The 12,717-nt window shown below is 48.3% G+C and overlaps 1 protein-coding gene across 4 annotated transcripts in view; it reads right to left on the bottom strand.

The window, feature by feature from the left end:
* TANC2 (tetratricopeptide repeat, ankyrin repeat and coiled-coil containing 2) overlaps positions 1-12,717 on the bottom strand; it is a 2,520,149-nt gene that overhangs the window by 293,394 nt on the left and 2,214,038 nt on the right. For all 4 annotated transcript variants that reach the window (XM_085640812.1, XM_085640825.1, XM_085640816.1 and 1 more), the window contains 2 exons: positions 11,648-11,833; positions 3,677-3,770 (listed from right to left, as the gene is read on the bottom strand). In XM_085640812.1, coding sequence (XP_085496938.1) covers positions 3,677-3,770; positions 11,648-11,833 — 280 coding nt within the window. The remainder of the gene's footprint in view (positions 1-3,676; positions 3,771-11,647; positions 11,834-12,717) is intronic.

Raw genomic sequence — 12,717 nt, 5'->3', positions numbered from 1 at the left:
AGCAGCCTCCGGAAGGGCTGCTTTCTCATTCTGCCAGGGCCAAAGCTGCGGTCACTACGTTGGCTCACAGAGTCCCCGTCCTGGACACTTGTTAGGCGGCTACCTAGGAATCGATCCACACATTTACAAAGCGCTACTGTCTGAACATTCAGGTTTGCTGAGAGGAGCATTTTGCCCTCTCGGTACTCCAGGACTTTCTAGTTTGAGTTCATTAACACATCTGCCTCCAAGTGGCTACTGCCTTGGCATCCATTTAAAAGGTGAAGTATCTGGGGCTAAAAGTCTCTATCAGAAGAACAAGGTACTTACCCTCGGTAACGCTCTGTCTGGAGAGATTACCTAGCCACAGATTCTTCACCGACTCTCCCATTCTCCCCTTTCTGTGAATGGTCTCTATCCATTAATAAGATCTCAAATCTAGGAATCTTCACACTGGTCAAAACCAATTTGTTGTTGGAGCTCTGCATCAGGGCGAAGAGACAGCCTCAACATCAGTTGACATCAGCATACAAGAGTGACGCCTATATAGACCCTGGACGTCATTTCTAGAGCTGAACTGTGTCAGTGCAGACCCTCACAACACCACCTACTGATGCACAGAGGTACTGCTCAAAAGTTTCCAGATTCAGTCTGACAACTAGAGAACATTCAAAAGGTGAGGAATCTGTGGCTAAATAGTCTCTACCAAAAAAAGCATTACAGAAGGTAAGTAACTCGTTCATCACGCACACACTGCTCTATACTATGCATTTACAAACATATACATGAAAAGCAGGTGGAAATACATATGGTGACAATCTTTGAACAGTTAACACCCCAAGAGAGCCTTTAACACTATAACCACAATTCCCCCACAAATACTATACACGATACAATTTGGTTTAGTTGTCAAAAGGCAGGCCTGCGGCCTTTGTCAGGGTGTCACCACATTATTAAAAGCAGAAATATGTAATAATAAACCGATGGAACACCATTAAAATCACTACAGATGGTACCATCTTACATTGATCCTAATTTTGTGACTTAGTCAATGCTGATAAAGCATATCCATGACATTCAATAAGACAGGTAAAGATTTCACTGTTACTTTTGTCATTGTCAATGAAGAAATACTGACACTGCATGTTCTCAACGGTGGCAAATAGATCTAGCCATGGTCCTCTCCAGTCCGGAAAGAGACCTTTACCACCTATGGCCTTGAGGTATTGAAGGCTGAGTTTTACCGCCCTGACATTTTAGAGATGTCCTGATGTTCCAGCCATGTCCAGAGGCGCACAGCCTCCTGGCACAGGGTCCATGACCCCTCTCTGCCCTGCTTGTTGTAGTACACTACACCTTGACCCGCTTCTCTTTGATGGAAGGCAGGACAGCTTTCAATGCCAAGTGAATCCTCCACAGCTCCAAAAGACTGCTGTGGAGCAGAGTCTCCTGAGAGGCAAGAGGCCTCCGATCTCCCCCTGCCCCAGATTGCTGCCCCAGCCCAGAAGTAATGCATCAGTCACCACTGTCAGCTCTGGGTGTAGCGAGGTCTGCCGCTGACCCAGTCTTGTAACCACTACTACAGATCTTTTGCAGCCTCCCTCGAAATCTGGACCAGGTCAAAGAGATTCCCCTGATGCTGCACCCACTGCTACTTCAGATCCCACTGCTGAGCCCACATATGCCATCAAGAGTGCTTCACCAGCAGGATGTAGGAGGCCAACAGACCCAGTAGTCTCAGAGCCAGTCTCACCAAAATCAAGGACTGAGGTTGAAACTTTAGGATCATTGCCGAATATCATGGACTCTCCAATTCGGAGGGCAGGTGCAAATTGCATCATGCGCAGAGTGGCTCCAATGAAAGGGAGCATCTGAGAAGGAGTCAGGTGTGAATTCAGCATGATGACAGTGAACCCAATCGAATGCAGGAGGTCCGCCATAGTCTGGAGATGAAGGACGACTTCAGGAGCCAGTCATCCAGGTAATGGAAGACTGGGACCTCTGACCTCCACAGGTGAGCTACAAAAACTCAAATTGTGAGTTCCACAAGGATTCTCACTCAGTCCCAGTGGAACTGTGAATGCCCCGCTTTAGCGGAGGTGGAGTAGATACTGAAAACGCAGACAATTTATAACCCTCTTCTGTCCGTCCATAACAAAGAAGAGGGAGACAAAACCAATCCCAGTAAAGGAAGCCCATCTAGAGAAATGAAAAGAGAGGGAGAGAGATAGGGCAGGAAGTAAGAGAGAAAGAAAGGGCATACAAAAAGAAGACGAAAGAAACTGTTACAAGTAGGATGGCCAAAAAGATGAAAAGATGAGTGCACACGTGAAAGGACGGATGAATCTAATGGAAAAAGAACATGGGCATGGATGGGAGAAAGAATGGAAGGATTAAAGGTTGAATGAATGGGTGGATAGATGGAAACATGGATTGAAGGGTTAATGTGTGGATTGATAAAAGGAGGGTGAAATAATGGTTGAAATAATGTATGGATGGGTAAAAGGATGGATGAATGGTTGGAAGTATAATTAGAAGGATGGTTAAAGACTAATTATGAATGGCTGGATAGAATGGTTTAGAAAAGATGGATAGATGGAAGGAAGTGTGAAAAGATGGATTGATAAATGGATGGCTGGATGAAAGACTTTAAGGCAGGAGAGATAGAATGAACTGAACTCTTCTAGGATGGGTAGGGCTTATTGGCTTCGTTCACCCGATGACATTGAAGCTACGATTGAAGAAAGGGTATTTTAATTTTTCTGGCTACTCCTTTGGGCCACTTCCTCCACAGGATTTGGAATCCCCTTTAATTCTTAAAGTACATCTACACTGGTCCCACTGCCTTAGTTTCAACTTAGCACTTGCACAGATCCAATAGGGCTCTTTACTATATAAACTGGTGGGCCGCTTGATCCCCCAAATGTTTCCTCCACGGCCTATATGTAGTCTTCTTTGCCGTCTTATGTCGTGTAAAAAAACAGACATTGTTCCAAAATCCATTATTTTCTCCATTCCACTAGGACTTGAAATGTATCCTCTTTTCGGTCCTCGAAATCCTCTCCTTTGTGCTTTACTTGTTTTCATTAATTGACCAGTTGTTTAGCAAATGATTTAACATTAATCTGAGAGCTGGCATCACATCTGACAGACACGTCACAGGTGTGCAAAAGCGGAGTATTAATTTTCAAGCTTTTAACATAAAGGCCGAAAAATAAAAAGCACATAATTTAGCACAAACAAAAAGATAAAAAGATTCGTATTATTCCTGGTTTCTCTTGCCTTTTGCATTACCACATTTTGTTTTTTAGTTCTTTCGAGTTTTCGGGGGGGATTATGTGTATCTCTTCTCATTTCATTCATGCAGGCCTAACGAAACTTGAGGGGGCCCCCCCTACAAGGTAGGTGGAGGGCCCCCCTCCGGGCTCAATCAGGAGCTCTCGGGCAGGAGGACTGTGCTGAGAGGGCCCCCTGGAGCTTGGGCCCCCCACCCCCGGCACCTGTGTTACGCCCCTCGCTCTTGGCGCTTTAGTTTTCTATCTGTAACCTGACGCTATGCTCGTAAAGAAAGTGCAGCGCGGAGCTAGAACACAATAATAAAAAACATTTATTATTAAGGGTTTTATGTTGCGCTTGTTTATCTAAACCTTGCAAACAGTGCATGTGGCATATATAAAGTACCGGACTCAAAGGTTACCTGTCTCACCCCAGAGGCTGTCGAAGCTGTTGATTTGTGCTCTTTCCACCTCCTCCTCGTCTTTTTCTGGAAGATCGAGCAGGTAAGACACAATCTGGAAGAGAGGCGGGTTTTTAGAACTGTCCTCACGCATTGCACCATCTCCAGTGGGTGTTGAATAACTGGATTTGATTGTAGAGCACAGCACAAAACACTGACTACATAGCAGAAAATAATGAGATCATGCAACACAAATTCTATGTCAGGACCCGGAGGCGAGGATTAGGCTTTTCTTTCTTCTATTTATATGTGAGAAAAGGTTTTCCCCAAATGATTTTTAGGCCCAAGAGGGGGGAAGAAACAACATTTTAAAGAGAAGCTACCTCTTTGACGGCCTATATTTCTTTCATTTCCTGGTAAATACTCTAATTAAATCTTAATAGACATGCACACCTACAGTGATGACCCATAAATACAATGTATACACATAATTTTTTACTTTTTATCTTTGTTTATTTTGTTTGATAAGCAGGTGCATTTTTCATATCAAAAAGTGATTATAAACATTTCATTTCAATGTTATGATTTCAAATACTTCCCAAATATACTGAAGAGCAAATATGTACAATTGAACAAAGTAATAGACATATCTAAAATGACATAAACACAAATTATTTAGCCCCTCGATAGGCCAATTAAATCCCTACATACATATCTTGCATACTAGTCTTGCATACAAACAATCATACCACAGGCAAATCACTACAAAAAGGAGAAAGAAAAACCAATAAGAAAATGTACAACTGGGAAAGTCAATTGTTTAAAAGCAATCAGAAATTTTTTCACATTTGACTGTAAAGTTTACAGTAACAGACTTAATTTCCTCTTATTCTTTAGTCTGAGTATGTCCAGATAAGCTTTCTTGTCCAGTTGTAGAAGAGCTGGTCTTTCTTCTATTTATTCCACATAGCGGCCTTAGAAAAACAACAGTAAACAACAGTAGGACTTCATTTCCCATGAAGCCTACAGAGAAAAACAACAATGCAATGCAGTAGTCCATTGTCCAAGCAGGCGCCTCCTGGTATCATAACAACCCCTGCTCTTTGCTGGACATCCTCTTTCTTCGCTGCTAGCAGCCTCCCTCAGTTAAGTGTCCTTCCCTTCTGTCGCGTTGCTGGTAGTTGAGGGGGCACTGTTGATGTTGCTTTTTGAAAGAGCTTCGCTCCGTATGATTGCTGATTCATACATGCCAACATTTCAGAACAGCAAAGCGGGAGATTTAAAAAAAAAAAAAAATCGGGAGATTGGGGCCTTCAATCGGGTTTCTGTCATGTATGGACTTTGGAAGTGTGCTGCTGCAGGATCGTACATTTGAAAGCAAATTCACGTGTTTTTTTTTATCACCTTTCAGAAGCATGGAGCGCAATGGCAGGCAGAGAAAGAGGGGGATGCAAGAGTTGTGCACTGGCCTGGCAGGTTGCGGTCAGTGCATACACCCCCCTCCCTCCCCCGTCAGCCCGGGCTGAAACAGCTTCCGGGCACACACACAGCCCCCCCAGTACTTCACAGGTGTTTAAAAGACCATTCGGTTGTTAATGGGGCTTTGTTGGTTTTTCACCCCTTCTAGAGCCCCTGCATCGCCATTCTGACTATTGCTGGAAGAATTAGCACGTTACACATTACCAAGCCCTGTCAGCTGAAACGCCGAGGAATCGGGTTTTTGCTTGCAGGAATCGGGAGGCGGGAGACTAGCCTTCAAATCGGTAGTCTCCCGCCTAAATCGGGAGTGTTGGCATGTATGCTGATTGCCCTTATTGATCTATTATTGTTCTGGGTTTATTGGGATATCTTGCTATTGCTCGCGCTGTGTGTGTGAAAGGAGCGTCCGCTCCGTATGGCTTAATGCGCGTTTGTGGCTGTTAATTCTGCCTTTGTTTTCACGATACTAGGAGCCTTTGCTCCGTGATCGCGGCCGCGGGAGCGTTCTGCCCGCTCCTACGCGGCCGCGCAACAAGTTTGTTGTTACCGGTGGGGAGCGCTACGGTCTGCCAACCGCGAGAGGGCACGCATCTCTTTGTGTTCTTCAGGCGCGGAGCTTCGTCGGGACGCGAGCGGAGCTTGCACAGACATCTAACGGCTGTTGCCGAGCGCCTCCGCCCACGTCCCGACTTAACTCGCGCCTTGCCGGTTTGTGCCTGAGGCTGAACACCCCCGAGGGGGTAAGGTTATGAGCATTGTCACCGCACACCTTGAAGGTGCCCAGGCATACATTTCAAGCCCGCATTAGGTTCTTAGGGCGCTGGGTGTGCTGATTTGGGCCCTGTTACTTCGGCAGTGCTGTTGGCCCTCTGTTTTGGATGGGGGGCCCTGGCTCTTGCCTCCATTCGGTGACCTGGGTGAGATCCCACATTATAATTCCCTCTTACCTGGTGGGTGGCCACCACTGATTTTTACTTACCTCGTTTCCTCAGCTTCTCCCTGGGGCGCCATGGAGGAGTTTGATGATTATTACGAGGAGGAGGAATCCCAGTTTTTTCCGCTGTCCGATGAGCTCTGAAATACGGTGGATTCCTCCATTGTGAAGGCGGTCTCCGAGGCGGTGGCTCCTTTGGAGAAGAGATTGGAGAAGAGGTTGGATGACCTGGTGAAACTCCTTGAACCCCTCCCTGCGAGTGAAGACGCTACGGGACCTTCTGGTTCCTTACCTTCGAAGTTGAGCCCCGCTTCTCTTCGGGAGAATCCGTGTAAGCGCTCCCGTTCCGACAGAGTTGATTCTGGCGCTTTTGAGCGACTTCGTCAAACTGTTTTGGACGCCCAGACCCCGTCCTTGCCGGCAGATCCTTCCCTGGCGGATCCTCCGCCTGTGGGGGTCCCTGATCCCATGCCTTCCTCTCCCACTTCGGAGGACTCCCAGGGTGCGTCGGATGGCGAATCGGACCAGGGCAGGTCATGGCGTCCTTCCCCTTCTGGTTCGGGGGAACATCCTCGGTCCTCAGCTTCCCAGGGCGGAATTCCCTCGGATCTGCTTGACCCAGAGGAACTTATGCATCCCCGTTCTTCGCAGTGGGTTCCCTGCGATAAGGTGGCCAAGTATGTGGCGGCGTGCCTTTGGAAACCCCTTGATCAGGACGTCCGTGCACGCCTTAGATCTGAATGCCCGCACCCCTCCCTGGAGGGAAAGGTCGCGGTAACCCCCGAAATTGATGCCAAAATGACCACTTATCTGACAAAGTTTATCAAGGACCCGAAGAAAGGCATCGATAGATCCTGGCGCGCCTGTCAGGATAAATTGTTGGACATCACGGGTCCCCTGGTGAAAATATTTGATATGGCTGAAGACGCCAAGGTTTCAGGCTCCCTGATCTCCCCTGAAACCTTGTCCAGTTGGGCTCAACGGGCCATCATTTTCTTGGGAAATGCGAACTGCGCCATTTCTACTGAAAGGCGCCGGTCGCTCCTTATCAAATTGAATCCCAAATTGGGGGAATTGGCGACTTCTGAAGCGGGCCCGGTGGCACAGGGCAGTCTTTTCGGAGACCCTTTTGTGAAAGAGCTTGGCAAGTTTGTGTCCACCTTTAATTCTCTAGACAAGGCACAGTCCATGGTGAAGCGCATTTTCAATGCACGGGTTTTCGGAGGGGCCAGTCGTGGCAGGGGGCGCTCGGCTGGCCAGTTCTCGCAAGCAGCCTCCGGCAGAGGTCAACCATCCCAGAGGGGGCAGTACCAAGACTCCTCCCGCTTTGGGGGTTTCTACCCCACCAGAGGCCGTTCCTGGCGCCGAGGTCAGAGTAACGGTGGGAGAGGTTCCGGCGGCACCGCCAATCACGGTGAGTTCTATAATTGTCTCATGTCATTGCTTCGGGGACAGGTTAGCCCGGTTTCTGGACAATTGGCGGGCTTTGACGTCGGACACTTGGGTGGTGCAAACAGTTCAGGGGTTTCACATAGAGTTTTTCTGTTCCCCTGTCCAATCCTCTCCCCCCGCCCCGATAAAGTTCTCGGGGGCTGAGGCCAACTTGATCCGCCTCGAGCTCCAGGAGCTCTTGCACAAAGGAGCAATTTGTCGTTCTCATCCACAGCCCGGGGCCTTCATAAGCAACATTTTTCTGGTGCAAAAGCAGGATGGTGGTCAGCGTCTGGTGATAAACCTTCGGGAGTTCAACGAATGGCTTGTTTACCGGTATTTCAAAATGGAGGGGATTCACCTCCTTCGCGACCTGTTACGCCCCGGCGACTTGATGGTCCGTTTGGACCTCAAGGATGCGTACCTGACGGTTCCCATCTTCCCTCCTCACCGTCGGTTTCTGCAGTGCAGGTGGGACGGCCAGATTTTCGAATTCACTTCGCTTCCCTTTGGTCTGTCATCCACCCCTTGGTGTTTTACCAAGGTGTTGCATCCGGTGGTGGAAGCGTTAAGGGCGCAGTGCACCAGGATCATTGTCTACCTCGACGACATGCTCTTCCTTCATCAGTGCCCTCAGACTCTCTTGCGCCAGCTCCGGTCGGCGGTGCTTCTACTGCAGTCTTTGGGGTTTGTCATAAACCAAGCCAAGTCTTGTCTCCACCCCACTCGCTCCATCACTTTTCTCGGGTTTGTGATCGATTCTGTGGCTGCGACTTTAAGGCTGCCTTCCAGGAAGATGTCGAAGATTCGTCACGAGATCCGACAGCTACTTCGGAAACAGCTGACTTCCCTCCGCAGTATTGCCAGGGTGTTCGGACTCCTGTCCGCCTCGATTCAGGCCATCTTTCCGGGACCCCTGCATTTTCGGGCCCTTCAGCGTCTCAAAGCCTTTCACCTCCGCAGGGGCTTGACATATGCTCAGAAAGTCCCGCTCTCCGAGGAGGTCAGGGCCGAACTTCATTGGTGGCTCGCCCACATGGACGCATGGAACGGGTGTGCCATTTTCGGTTCCCGTCCCGACCTGGTGATCGAGTCCGATGCCAGCGGCTCCGGTTGTGGAGCACGTTGTGGCGAGCTCACTACAGGAGGAGGTTGGTCCGCCGAGGAAGGCTCGCTCCACATCAACTGTATGGAGCGCATGGCCGGCTCTTTCGCAGTGTTTTGTTGGACGAGGGACAAGGTTCACTCGTGCGTCCTCCTCAAAATGGACAATGTGGTGGCGGTTCGCTAAATCAATCGCCTGGGGGGGGGGGGACGCGGTCCAAAGCCCTGGCAGACTTGGCCAAAGATTTTTGGGAATACTGCCTGGCCAATCACGTGTCGGTAATTGCGGAACACTTACCGGGGTCGTCATCTTCGGGACTCCAGCTTGTGGAAACTCTCCCGGCCGATGTTTCTCACTTTGCAGAACCATTGGGGTCCCTTTTCTGTCGACCTCTTTGCTTCTCGTCTGGATTTTCAGATTCCCAGGTATTTCAGTTGGCGCCTGGATCCGGGAGCAATGGCCACTGATGTCTTTCTCCAGGACTGGTCACGGGAGCAGGGTTAAGCGTTTCCTCCATTCGCTATGATCATGCGGTTGACGACGCAGGTCCGTCGACAGGGGGCAGATTTGGTACTGATCACCCCGATTTGGAAAGCGTAAGCCTGGTTTCCAGTTCTGATGGAACTTTCCTGGGCTTCTCCAATCCGTCTACCCCGGCTCCCTCATCTCCTGCTCAATCTTTCAGGCAACCCTCATCCCCTGATTGTGAGCGGCTCGTTGGCCTTGATGGCGTGGCGGATTACAGGTCTCGATGGCAAGTCCCTGGGCTTTCACGCCACGCTGCAGAACTCCTCTCCAGAGCATGGGCCGATGGTAGCGTTAAGCGATATTGATCGGTTTGGTCCCGATGGATGGGTTGGTGTTTGCAACGAGGTTTGGATCCCGTGGGGGCAGATGTTGTTCACATCCTGAATTTTCTGGCTTCCCTAGCTTCTGAACGGTTAGCTTATAGAACGATTAATACGTTCCGCTCTGCGATTTCGGCGGGACACTCGGTGGTGGCGGATCATCCAGAGGGTGACCATCCCCTGGTGCGGAAGCTCCTCAGGGGAATTCGCCTTACTCTTCCTCCAGAGCCACGGTATTCACTTCTCTGGGATGTTGATAAGGTCTTACATTTTTTGTCAGCATGGCCCAGTAACAAATACCTATCACGCAAACAGTTGTCGTCAAAGCTGGCCATGTTGTTATGCTTAGTGTCCTGCAGACGGGTTTCGGATGTTCGAGTCCTGTATATAACAGGGCGATGCTTCAAGCCGGAGGGCGTCACCTTTCATGTATCCCGGTGTACCAAGACCCAGTCTCGGGTTATTTCTTATCCGGCTTTCCCGGACTGTCCACAGCTATGTGTTGTCCAATGTAACAGAGCGTATGAGGCAATGACCGCAGACGTTCGGCCTCATGGGGAGCGCCAGCTTTTGATTGCTTTACGGAAACCTTTCCGGGCGGTCTCTTCACCTATGATCGCACGGTGGGTTCTTTGGGTGATGATTGAGGCTGGCATCGACACTAAGGTTTTTGGAGCGCACTTCGCTCGGGGTGCTATGGCTTCGAAAGCTTTCACGCTAGGAGCATGCTTGGAGAACATTTTGAATGCGGCAGACTGGTCTTCGGACTCAACCTTTAAGAGGTTTTACTTCAAGCCAGTCCCCTCCATTGCGTCCCTGATAAGCTTTGAACTAGCCTAATCCTCGCCTCCGGGTCCTGACATAGAATGAAAAATGTCCTAGCTTTCGTAACGGAAAGTTTCAATTCTATTAAGGACTCGGAGGCGAGGATTAGCCCGCCCTTAGGATACTCCTAGACCCACCCGGGTTCATCAGGATGTGTCGTCAGACGTAAGTAAAGCGTTTTCCTGGTCAGTGTGACGTTGCTGTATATTGTCTTGACTTCTGTGCTGGAGGCTTTAATTCGCAGGTTTTATGACATCCTTTTTCTGCCCGCAGGAACCGAGTAGTCGAAGCAGGATTAGGAATGCTGATGGTCGGCTTGGTTGCAGGAAGAAAGAGGATGTCCAGCACAGAGCAGGGGTTGTTATGATACCAGGAGGCGCCTGATTGGACAATGGACTACTGCATTGCATTTTTGTTTTTCTCTGTAGGCTTCATGGGAAGTGAAGTCCTACTGTTGTTTACTGTTGTTTTTCTAAGACTGCTATGTGGAATAAATAGAAGAAAGAAAAGCCTAATCCTCGCCTCCGAATCCTTAATAGAATTGAAACTTTCCGTTACGAAAGCTAGGAAATTTTTCATTCATGGAGTAAATACAGGACGGAGCTGCCTTTAACTTGTTTCAGTTTCTAAGAAAACCGAGCTTAAAATTAGTAATTTCTTACTTATTTTAAATCTATCAGTAAGCATCTATCACATCTAAAAATAATTTGCATCCACATTCTGCGCTCACTACCCAAGCACAGGATGACCAACAACAGCACTATCTCAGAAGATAGTTTAGTTGGCCGAGTGTTCTTTGAAAACAGCTGTGAAATCTGCAGGTGACAGGGGAAATCTCAAAAGAGCGGACTCCTCCTTTCATCATTGCAAAGTCGATATAGCTGTATCATGGAGGTTGATAATAATATCTATTATTTAGATAACTCACTTTGCGACGTGTGCTATATTAATGATAACGGTTTTCATTAATATTTCTGAATTACTTATAACTAGAGAAGTCTGGCCACCTGCGTTAATCTTACAAAGAAAACACACTTGAGACGCTTTTAATAACAACCAGGGACACACCCTCTTACAGGAACTCTGTAATGGAGACAATCACAAATCAAATTACATGAAATTAGGAACAGAAATGTAAAATGTCGTAATGGAATGTAGATACTCCCCTAATCATGCTGATTACCAGATAATTAACAGTACGATTATAAAACGTTTCATTATTCTCCTGCAGTACCGAATAAACCAATCTTAAAATGTAAAAAAAGTTGAAATGGCAAAGGTTTTTTGAGTGGTCACCACTTGACACCATCATGAGCTATGGTTTGGTTCCATGATACCTGGTGCACTCCCAGCCAGGAGGTCCCGCTTACCTCTGTGTAGCCCATGCTGGCTGCAGCGATCAACGCCTGCTGGATGGCGTGGCTCTTCTTAAACACCCCCTGCTGCTGCCCAGCCATGCTCCAGTCACACTGAATCAGGAACTTCACCACCTCCAGGTGGCCTCGGAGGGCTGTGTGCACCAACGCGCACTGCCCGTTCTTATCCAAATGATCCACCTGGGAAACAAAGAACTACATCAACAAGTGATAAAACCAAAACTTTGTTTTTAGGTCTCGCCTGACCCAGCGATTGCGCTGGTCTGGCGAGACTAAGTTAGGGCTTCAAAAAATGCTACCGCCGGCTACAGCTTGCAGTGCATGTGCGCGGGCGCGCACTTGAGCAGAGGCGCTATATGGCATTCCTCATGCTCATTAAGCGCATCACTCGCCGCGCGCTTGATCGCGATCACTTTCGCGTCGCGCGACGGCCGCGCGCGCAGCACTCGAGAGACTACCACTGCCACCCCGTGGCTTTAAATAGCAACGGCATCTCCTGTATTTAAAGGCTTGCAGGTATCGGTTGTGTAATTCAGTGATATTATGCAATAATAAACATTGATATTATGCAATAATAAACATTGTACAATAACTATGTGCAGATCGGATTCTTCTCGGAAACCAATCCCTTTGTCAAGCCATGACAACCCCCAATGTGCTAAACAGTTTAATATTACTAAAGTTAAGATTGTAATTAACTAGTGTGCATATTTACATCTAGTAATTAAATAATGCGTAACAAGACAGCTTCATAAAAGTTCAATACATCAAGCCAGTACAGGAATCCAAGTCTAATAACCTATGATACAGAGCCACCCGATTCATCTAATCAAAACCAATGCACACAAGCTCTCTCTCTCACACAAGCATGCACGCACACATGCGTGCTCTCTCTCTCTCTTCCCCTCTCTCTCACACACACACAGGCACTCACACATGCACGCTCTCTCTCTCTTTCTCACACACACACATGCACGCTCTCTCGCACTCACACACACACGCATACTCACACATCCAGGCTCTCTGCTCTTTCTCCCCCTCTCTCACACACATGCACGCACACA

The sequence above is a fragment of the Triturus cristatus genome, chromosome 1_1 (assembly GCF_964204655.1).
Source record: "Triturus cristatus chromosome 1_1, aTriCri1.1, whole genome shotgun sequence".
In the NCBI taxonomy this organism is placed as follows: domain Eukaryota; kingdom Metazoa; phylum Chordata; class Amphibia; order Caudata; family Salamandridae; genus Triturus; species Triturus cristatus.
This window is presented reverse-complemented; position numbering and strand designations above follow the sequence as displayed.